Raw genomic sequence first — 10,871 nt, 5'->3', positions numbered from 1 at the left:
AATCGCCAATATTTCTGCATGATTAGATGATGTGGCTGTGATGGTTTGCTTTACAGAACGCCATGAGATAGCAGTGCCTCCACTTGTGAATAAATATCCAGTTTGAGATCGTCCAGTGTGAGGATCAGACAAATACCCTGCATCTGCAAAACCAACCAAACTTGTTGTCGATTGGTTAGTAAAATACAACCCCATATCTTTTGTACCTTGAAGGTATCGAAATATTTGTTTTACCCCATTCCAATGCCTCTTCGTAGGGCATGAACTATATCTTGCCAATAAATTTACAGAAAATGATATATCTGGTCGTGTATGACTAGCAAGAAATATTAGTGCACCAATTGCACTTAAATATGGTACTTCTGGACCAAGAATTTCCTTTCCATCATTCGGAGGTCGGAATGGGTCTTTCTCAACATCAAGAGATCTTACAACCATTGGGGTACTCAATGGATGTGATTTTTCCATATAAAACCTTTTAAGTAACTTTTCTATGTAGTTTTGTTGATGTACAAGAATTCCACCCTTGAGGTGTTCGATTTGTAACCCGAGACAAAATTTTGTCTTTCCCAGGTCTTTCATTTCAAATTCTCTTTTCAAGCATTCAACCGCCTTTTGGAGCTCCATTGGCGTTCCAATTATATTCAAGTCATCAACGTATACAGCAGTTATAACATATTCAGATTCTGACCTTTTTATAAAGATACACGGGCATATTGAATCATTTTTGTAACCTTCTTTCAACAAATACTCACTAAGGCGATTATACCACATACGCCCAGATTGTTTTAGCCCATATAATGATTTGTTTAATTTAATTGAAAGATGTTCTCGAGAACTAGATGTACATGAGTTTGGTAATTTGAATCCTTCAGGGAGTTTCATGTAAATATCAGTATCAAGTGAGCCATAAAGGTAGGCTGTCACAACATCCATTAAGCGCAGATCAATCCCTTCTTGTATTACCAGACTAATAAGATAACGAAAAGTTGTCGCATCCATCACCGGAGAATATGTCTCCTCATAATCAATCCCAGGTCTTTGCGAAAATCCTTGTGCTACTAATCGTGCCTTGTATCGTACGATTTCATTTTTCTCATTGCGTTTTCGCACAAAGACCCACTTATATCCGACAGGCTTTACACCTTTAGGTATAGGGACTACTTGTCCAAAAACTTCTCGTTTATTGAGGGAATCTAATTCTGCCTTAATTGCGTCTTTCCAATTTGGCCAATCATTTCTTTGTTTACATTCCTCAACAGATTTTGGTTCTTGATCCTCATTATTTTCCATTACTTCTAGCGCTATGTTATATGAAAAACTATCATCGACGTCGATTTCATTTCGGTTCAATACCTTTCTAGACATGATATAATTTATTGAGATCTCTTCATTTTCAGGTACCTGAGGTTCTTCTGGAACCACCATGTCTAGTGTCTCTTCAGGAGACTCTTTTCTTGGCATTATCATTACCTCGACTGGACCATCTCCATTATTTGCTCCTTTTTTCTTTCGAGGATTTTTATCTTTAGAACCGATTGGTCTACCACGTTTGAGACGTGCATTAGACTCATTTCCAACATGTGCTTGTCCTTCTGGGACACTTATTTTTACTGGAGCATTAGCAGCTGGTATGTGTGACTTAGTCACTCTCTTTAGGTCAGTGAATGCGTCTGGTACTTGATTTGCTAATGTTTGTAAATGAATTATTCTTTGAACTTCTTGTTCACACTCTTTAGTTCGAGGATCAAGATGAGATAGTGATAATTCATTCCAAATTATATTATTATCTTTCAGCTGCTTTTCATCTCCCCCTAATGTTGGGAATGTTGTTTCAACAAAATGACAATCACCAAATCGGGCTGTAAATAAATCACCTGTTGATGGCTCTAAATACTTAATGATCGATGGTGATTCATACCCAACATATATTCCTAACCTCCTTTGAGGTCCCATCTTTGTTCGTTGTGGTGGAGCGATAGGAACATATACGGCACAACCAAAAATCCTTAGATGGGAAATATCTGGTTCCTGACCAAAAACCAACTTTAATGGGGAGGAAGTGTGATAACTCGTTGGCCTGATGCGAATTAGTGTTGCTGCATGTAAAATTGCATGCCCCCAAGCAGATGCTGGTAGTTTTGATTTCATAATCATTGGTCTTGCAACCATTTGAAGTCGCTTGATAAGCGATTCAGCAAGTCCATTTTGCGTATGTACATGAGGTACTGGATGCTCTACACTTATACCAATAGACATGCAGTAATCATTGAAGGTTTGGGATGTAAATTCCCCAGCATTGTCCAACCGAATTTTCTTTATGGGATAATCAGGAAAATGTGCTCTTAACCTTATTAATTGAGCAAGTAGTCGTGCAAATGCCATATTACGACTTGATAGTAAACTCACATGTGACCATCTAGTTGATGCATCAATTAAGACCATAAAGTATCTAAATGGTCCACTGGGGGGGGTGTATAGGTCCACATATATCCCCATGTATTCTTTCTAAAAAACTCAAGGATTCTGTCCCTACCTTAACTGGTGATGGGCGAGTGATTAACTTCCCTTGTGAGCATGCAACACATGTAATATCCTTAGATTGAAGAATCTTTTGGTTCTTCAAAGAATGACCACATGAATTTTCTATAATTTTTCGCATCATTATTGATCCGGGATGGCCTAACCGGTCATGCCAAATGATAAAATTTTCTCGATTCATAAACTTTTGGTTTATGATTGCATTTGATTCAACTGCACCAATTTTGGTACAATACAAACCAGAGGCAAATGCGTGTAATTTCTCTAATATGTGTTTTTTTCCCGAAATAATATTTGTGATTTGAAGGTACTCATCATGTCCTTCACATGTAGTCTCAAGATGATATCCATTTAGACGTATATCTTTAAAGCTTATCAGATTTCTTTGAGACAGTGGGGAAAATAAGGCATTGTTAATTTTGAGCAAAGTTCCACTTTGTAGAACTACATATGCTTCTCCAAAGCCTTCAATTAACTTTGTTTTACCAGATATAGTACCAACGCTTGCCTTTTTCATTGTTAAACTAGAGAAATAATCCCTTTTCGTTAGGATTGTATGTGTAGTAGCACTGTCTATTAGACATACATCTTCACCATTAATATGAAGCTTAGTTGAATTCTCCATATGCTTCAAAACAAAATAAAGCTTCATAAATAAAAGTATAATATGGTTCAAACATAACAATTTCATAAAGTGCCCCAAAAACAAAACATAACAAAATCCCAAACAAAATGTCTTAATAAAACATCAAGGAAATAACATAATTTTAAATATAATCATTCATGCATAGGGAAAATTGCAAGCATCCAACTGGTTTGTATCAGCCAAGATATCACCAGAATCCAAATTAGCTTGCTCGATAAGGAAATCATCATAATCTAGATTAGTTGCATTAGTATGGTCCTTTTCACCACTTGGGACATCAACATTTCCATCTTCATATGTGAAATTTGTCTCTATTCCTTTTTGTTTGTCTTTTATAGATTGTTGGTAAAGCTCTACTAAGTGTCTGGCTGTACGACATGTACCAGCCCAGTGGTTGTTACCACCACATCGATAGCATGCATTAGATGAGGTTCCACTTTTCTTTTTACCTCTTTCATCATTGGATTTCTTTTCATTATCATGCAACTTCTGATGGGTTCTTTTGTTTTTGAATTGAACACCATGATAATTCCCCTTACCATATGCACGTCCACGACCACGTCCATGACCACGACCACGACCACGACTACCATGACCACGCCCATGTTGATAGCCACGACCACGTCCGTGACTTCCACTTTGGTCATTATATGTTGCCACATTCACTTCTGGGAATGGGGTTGTACCAACTGGACGAGTTTCATGGTTTTTCATTAGTAGCTCATTATTTTGCTCAGCCACAAGCAAACATGATATTAAGTCACTGTATTTGGTGAAGCCCCTTTCACGATATTGTTGTTGCAAGACAATGTTTGAGGCGTGAAAGGTGGAGAATGTTTTTTCCAACATCTCTTTATCAGTAATATTTTCACCACATAGGATCAATTGTGACGTGATTCTAAACATTGCTGAGTTATACTCACTTATAGACTTAAAGTCTTGCAACCTTAAATTAATCCATTCATAACGAGCTCTTGGTAATATTACTGTTTTCTGATGGTCATACCTTTCTTTTAAATTGGTCCATAGGACGAGTGGATCTTTGATAGTAAGATATTCATTTTTCAATGACTCATGAATATGGTGACGTAAGAAAATCATCGCCTTTGCTTTATCTTGGGTACTTGTTTCATTTCCTTCTTTAATTGTGTCCCCAAGGTTATTGGCATTTAGGTGGATTTCAGCATCCAAAGCCCATGATAAATAATTTTTTCCAGTGATGTCTAAAGCCATAAACTCAAGCTTTGCAAGGTTCGACATGATTAACTATATTAAAGAAATACGTATAAATTAATGCATGACCATTATTGACTATAAAATAAAACAAAACTAACAAAATAATAATGTATTAAGCATTATCAATTAAAGTTTTTTTTTTTTTTTTTTTTTTTACATATATCCGTGCATATAAGCAAATTTATATAATTTATATTAACCTATCACATTATATCTAATCAAGACTAATTTTTTTTTTTTTTTTTTTTTTTTTTTTTTTTAACCAATAGCAAGCAAGACCAATAAAAAAAATATGTAAAGTGCTAAAGCCAAAGTTAAACGAACTAGAAGTGCTAATATAATGTATTACTAGCTATGATTAAATTAGCTTTATAAAGGAAGAAGGTAAATGATAATAGACGCATTCTTTATCTCATTTATTAAAATCCAAACAGAATAAGCATGCAGTCAAAGTTTTGGAGATTTTTTTTTTTTTGGATGCACTGGATTTCGGAGCCTATCGGTTAATTTGGACCGAAGATTAGAGTTTAACAAATTGGAATTAAACTTTATAAGTAATATGCTTTTAATATTTACATATGTAGTGTGGTTTTGAATCATGACAATGGTGTCTTGGCTTAATCTATATATTGGAGCTTATGCTTTGTTACTCGTTCAGATTATATCTTGGACCTTATCGGATCAATTTAAAATGTGTCATACTACTAGCATGAGAACTTTGAAATCAAATGAAACCAACAAAATATGTATGTTAAAGCCGAAAGTGTTCTATAAAAAAACATGTTGTTATAAAAGTGATAATATTGTTTTTTTTTTTTTAATCATAACCAACTCTTCATTTATTATGATTTTTTTTTATTTTAGTGTTTAGTAAGACTGGTTAATGAAGCTAAACAGTCATTGATAATAAAAGTTAAAGGAACTCTGACTCGAAAAGGCTATCGAGTAAAGAAGTTGATAAAATGGATAAAGAAGTTAATAAAATGGATAACACCTCTCTAACACAACCCAAAATAGTATGAATTACAATATGGATCATGTATGAGAAAATAATGAATAATGATAAAATGGTTAGACAATATATTATACCTTACGATGGTGTGATCCAAAGCAATGACGCTTGTGATAATACGATCCAACTCTAAAACAAGTCGTGCTGATAACGTGTTTGAAACAACTAGCCTATTAACATTATAGAGATAAGAAGAGAAATTGGGGGAATGAATATTTTATTGATATCTCGAATGATTCACATGTGCCTCTATTTATAGGCTTTACAAGTTGGAGTTAAGTATATAGAGGGATGGGGGTTAAGTATATGGATATAGTCATATAATAAATAGGTAATAATTCATAACAATAGCAAATTTGTTTTTGTCTCGAGGAAACTGAATGTCGTAAAGATGCTATTAAGCACGCACATTAATTAATTAATTTTTTTGTCTCATAAGAACTATAGAGTTTGGTTTGTATAATAATAATAATAATAATAATAATAATAATAATAATAATAATAATAATAATAATAATAATAATAATAATATTAATAATAATAATAATAATAATAATAATAATAATAACAATAATAATAACAATAATAATAACAATAACAATAATAATAGCGATTTGGGTCGTATATTGGGGAGAGAATTCATTGAACATTTTTATGAGATAGTCTCTTGAGTTCTTGGTGACGTATACGTGTGATTGAACAAGTTCTGTTCGTTCTTGGATTCAAGTTCCTTTTCAATTTTCTAATGTAACGTGAGTTCTTAAGCTCACTCCTTTTACACTTTTTCATTTTAAATCTTGGGCTAATATGCATGCCAACTCATATAGCTATTTTTACGAATGAAGTTATAAATCATTTTTGTACGTATGAATTTATTTATGTTTGTACGGTTTTCAAGTACGGTTATACGAAGGTGAACGATGATGAGAATGATATACATGTATATACGTTTGGATATGTATAAAAATTAAAATATATATCATATACATATATTGTGTTACATTGATCCATATGTGAATGTGAATATATATGTTTTGGGTCTTGTCATAATCAGGTCAAAATTGGATGTAAAGTCCCCTAATTGTCTAACTGAACTGCCTTTGGGGGATGACCCCACACGCTGCCTAGCAGTCCTTGGGGCAGAGGAGAATGAATGAAAAAATGGTCATGTGTCCTTACTATGTGTTTGGAAAAAGGTCAAATGAAAAAAGGTCAAATGAAAAAAGGTCATGTATCTTTTTTTTTCTTTTTTTTTTTCAAAACAAACAGCAACTATTTAAAATATAAGAATCAAATTACAAATCATGGGTTGGTAGACGGGCAACAAGTTGCGCCGCCACCCCCTTTTGAATTGCAAATCTTACTCGGCTAAACACATAGCTATGACCTACAGACACTGTCGCATGCGCAAGTGCTGCCTTTTGAACCCGCTTCAAGAAACCGGACGCCACAGGGGCCAGAGAACCAAAGGTATCGAACGCGAAAGGAAGGAAGGCATCCTTTCTATGTGTTTGGATATAGTTCGAATGAAAAAGGGTCTATATCCTTTCTCTGTGTTTGGATAAAGGTGGAATGAAAAAAATGGTCATTTTTCCTTACTTTGTGTTTGATTTTAAAGGATGAAGAGCTCCTTGTCATGTACTTGACTATTTTGTATGAATGTTTGAAGTTATTGTAAAGTATGTGATGAAAATATTTTTCAACCATTTTTATTGTATGAGATTATTTAAAGTTTAAATTCACTCAATTTATTTGATTTTTGTATACACGTTAGATTGATTTTAACTTAGTTGGATTAATGAGTGACCATTTGGATGTTGCATGAAGCTACCCGACATTGAAAGTTGGCAATTCTGGATGAAGTTTATTTAATAAATCAACTTTTTATACACTAAATTGTGTATTTAGTTTTGATATTTCCTGTTTATTGTAAATTTTTACTTGAATGTTTTTTGCTGCATATTATTTGAATTATAAAAGATATTCAAGTGTTTTAGACTATTTATGCAATGAGGATCCAACTAGTCTTATTTACTAGTTTTTCATGTTTCATATTATACATGTGCACACATGATAGAGCATCCTAGATACATGCATTGTTTGGTTTATAGTACTCACATTGATCCTAAATTTCTAATTGTTTGGTTTATAAGGTGATGTTTGTTTTTTCAGAGGCAAAACGTCTGCATTCTGCGGATCACATATGCAGACATTTGTAGCAGAAGAGGTGGACCAAATCTCTGCAGTCTGCAAGAAGAAGACTGTTTGTTTTTTAACTTCTGCAAGCTACTAAAATAAACTGAAATATAAATAAAGTGATTTATTAAACATAAAAGAGCTTTTCAACAATTTATCAAGATGAACAACAATTATAATCAAACAAACAAAAACTCTAATCAAACAATTTATCAGGATGAACATCTATATTCCATAACAAACACAAAAAATTAACATAATCATAAGCAAAATCAGAATATAAACATTAATAATTAACATATGAACTAACATTAAACAAAAAATAAACAATTAACTTATAAACTAACATTAAACAACAAAAATTAGAATTTAAAAGGGGAATGGATATAGTATGCAAACTTCCAAAGGAACCAGGTGGAAAATTATTTAAACTAGCTATGACTGACTACTTCTCCAAATGGATAGAAATATAAGCTTTTGTTCAAGTTAATGAAAAGGAAGTTATATCCTTTATTAAAAGAAACATTATTACTAGATTCGGAATTCCTTCTGAAATTATATGCGATAATTGATCCCAGTTTATTGGGAATAGAACTACTAATTTTTTTGACAGTTGAGGGATCAAGATGATTACATCTACACCAGTTCACCCACAAGTTAATGGCCGAGCAAAATCAAGCAACAAGATTATCATCAACAACTTGAAGAAGAAATTAGGATCCAAGAAAGTAAAATGGGCTGAAGAGCTGCCATATATCCTTTGGGCAGATAGGAAAGAATGCTACAGGCCAGACTTCATTCTCTCTAGTCTTTGGAACTGAGGCAGTGATCCCTACCGAGATGGTGGTTCCTACAGCCAGAACAAGTATCTGTGATCCTCAGACAAATTGTGAAAATCTGTTTCAAGACCTAGATACTGTGGATGAGCTCAGAGATCTAGCGAGGATAAGGATGGCCAGTTATCAACAAAGGATGGCTGGGGCATAAAACAAAAACGTCAGGATCATAAGATTTCAAGTTGGTGAATTGGTGTTAAGGAAAGCATTTCAGAACAATACAAACCCAGTTGATGGTAAATTGGCACCTAAGTGGGAAGGCGCCTATTTGATAGAAGCAGAGGCTGGAAAGGGGGCGTGCCGCCTATTAACCATGAAAGGTGGTCTCTTACCAAGGGCCTGAAATGCTATCCATCTCAAGAAATATTTCATGTAACAAGGATCAAGGATCCTTAATGGATTTAGGATCCTGACATCGGTAACATTTTACTTAAATTTTCTTTTGTTTTACATGCTTTATTTGCTATGAGAAAAGGATGTTAAGATACTTAACATCCAATTTCACCAAATTTTAAGATTTTGCAGAAGTTTTTGACATCATTAATAGAGGATTAAGGGGTTGGCCACCTCTCTCCCACGTTTAAGGTATCTTATACCTTCTAAGGTTTAAAGGTTTTCACCTTTCATACGAAATTGGGTTTTGACACCTTGCAAGTAGCACACGATTATGCAAGTATGGTTCGAGGCAATGGGACCAGTACACGCTTAGTGGCTGACAATTTCATTGTTGTTGGCCATATGTAGGATCTCAAGTATAATGGTAGACGTACCATACATTTGTTATCCTAAGGTTTTTAACATTTTCACATTAGTTAAGGTTTCTAACGTTTTCACGTTAGCTAAGGTTTTGGCATTTTCATGTCACTCACGTTGGGCTTGTCCCCAGTTTGGGCCAGACCCCAATATCTTTTGGGCTTGTCCCCAGTTCATCCGGGCTTGTCCCCAGTTTTTTTGGCTTAGTCCCAAGTGGATTTGAACAGGTTCTTGGAGCTTTGGAGACTCCCAAGTTCTATCAAAAAGGATCTTGGATCCTTAAAATCTAACTAACTGACTGGACTGTTTATACAATGGTAATTCTCAAGGATATAAAATCCTAACTTGGATTTTCTGGTATGCCTTATCCTTACTTTTATTTATCTTATTAACTATAACAACCCTCCTAAATATTTTTCCGACACCCCTAAATTGTTTAAAATGTCCCGATACGTCCTAAAGTACACCCCGTACGCAAAAACCGAGCCCAAATACCTTTATTTTTATAAAAATTAATTAAAAACGAATTTCAATGGTCTCTCGCGGGGTGCGTAAGCCACCCCCTTGACCTACGCGGGGCGCGACAGTTGGTCACCAGGGCGACACCCTGAGCCGCCACGTGTCACCATTGATGTCGACCCTATAATGCTGACCCGGACAAGCTAAGCCCTACACACCTATTACGCGGGCCGCGAAGGACCCCTTTGTAGTCTACGCAGGCCGCGAGGGAAGTCGAAGGGTCACCTATAAATAGGGGCCTTCAGTCTTCAGTTGAATTCGTTCATCTCTCGATCTCTCTCTCAAAATTCTGAATAGCAGTTATAATAGCAGGCAAAATACCCCCCATAAATATCGAAGTTTTGCTCCCTTGTGAGTATCATAACCCCGATTACGTATTAGAGACGCTGCCCGATTGATCCAGGGTTTCGTAACGGCAGTCGAGGTTCTGCCCGACGTAGTCGTTGGAATGCCATCTCGAGGAGGGTCTTACTAATGTAAATATTAGGTTATTATACTAACACGTGTGCATTTATGTATTTAATAGATAATCACCAGGAAACCCTAAAGGAATACCTAAGACAGCAATGTGAGTAATCTCCTTTTTACAAATTGTTTTTACAAAACCACACCTAAATTAAATTACATTAAACAATTATTGAGTATTTGTATTCTACAATTATCGTCGTAATGTTGGGGTTTTGTATACAAAATTTGTTACTACCTTACGAGGAGTAACATGACCACAAGTCGGGTTGATAGTACCGTGGGTGGTAATTGAATAGATGGAAACAAATGTAATTGCGCGACCGCCCTCAATATTGTACAATGGTTTTACTAAACTTGATTAAACTGAGATTCACTCACCAGTATTTCTCACTGTCAAAATGTTTTTAAACGCGTTTCAGTTAAACGAAATGTAAAAGCCAAATGGAATCCATCTGGACAACAATGAAGGCTTGGAAAAATGGCTATAAAGTTACATAAAATAAAGAGATGTTTTTATTAAATAAAATTGGGTGTATCCCTATTAAAATGTGTGTACTTAAAACTTAGGATTTTTTCCACATGTTTAATATTATGAGAAGGTGGTATTTTACTCTAATAAAATATTTCCAACTACGGTCCTGATGAAATTTAGGCTGCCAAATTG

General features: G+C 34.7%; 1 protein-coding gene across 1 annotated transcript; it reads right to left on the bottom strand.

Annotated features, from left to right (window-relative positions):
* Positions 1-3,322: 3,322 nt before the first annotated feature.
* On the bottom strand, positions 3,323-4,447 carry LOC110943829. The gene has a single exon (XM_022185560.1). It carries the CDS (start codon positions 4,445-4,447, stop codon positions 3,323-3,325), a length of 1,125 nt encoding a protein of 374 aa, XP_022041252.1.
* Between the last annotated feature and the right edge of the window lie 6,424 nt (positions 4,448-10,871).

Source organism: Helianthus annuus, chromosome 5, assembly GCF_002127325.2.
Source record: "Helianthus annuus cultivar XRQ/B chromosome 5, HanXRQr2.0-SUNRISE, whole genome shotgun sequence".
NCBI classification, from domain to species: domain Eukaryota; kingdom Viridiplantae; phylum Streptophyta; class Magnoliopsida; order Asterales; family Asteraceae; genus Helianthus; species Helianthus annuus.
Note: the sequence above shows the minus strand (reverse complement) of the source record. Positions and strands in the feature narration are given on the sequence as shown.

Coding starts and splice junctions, on each gene's coding strand:
- LOC110943829 (XM_022185560.1), bottom strand. CDS start 4,447: ATGTCGAACCTTGCAAAGCTTGAGTTTATGGCTTTAGACATCACTGGA.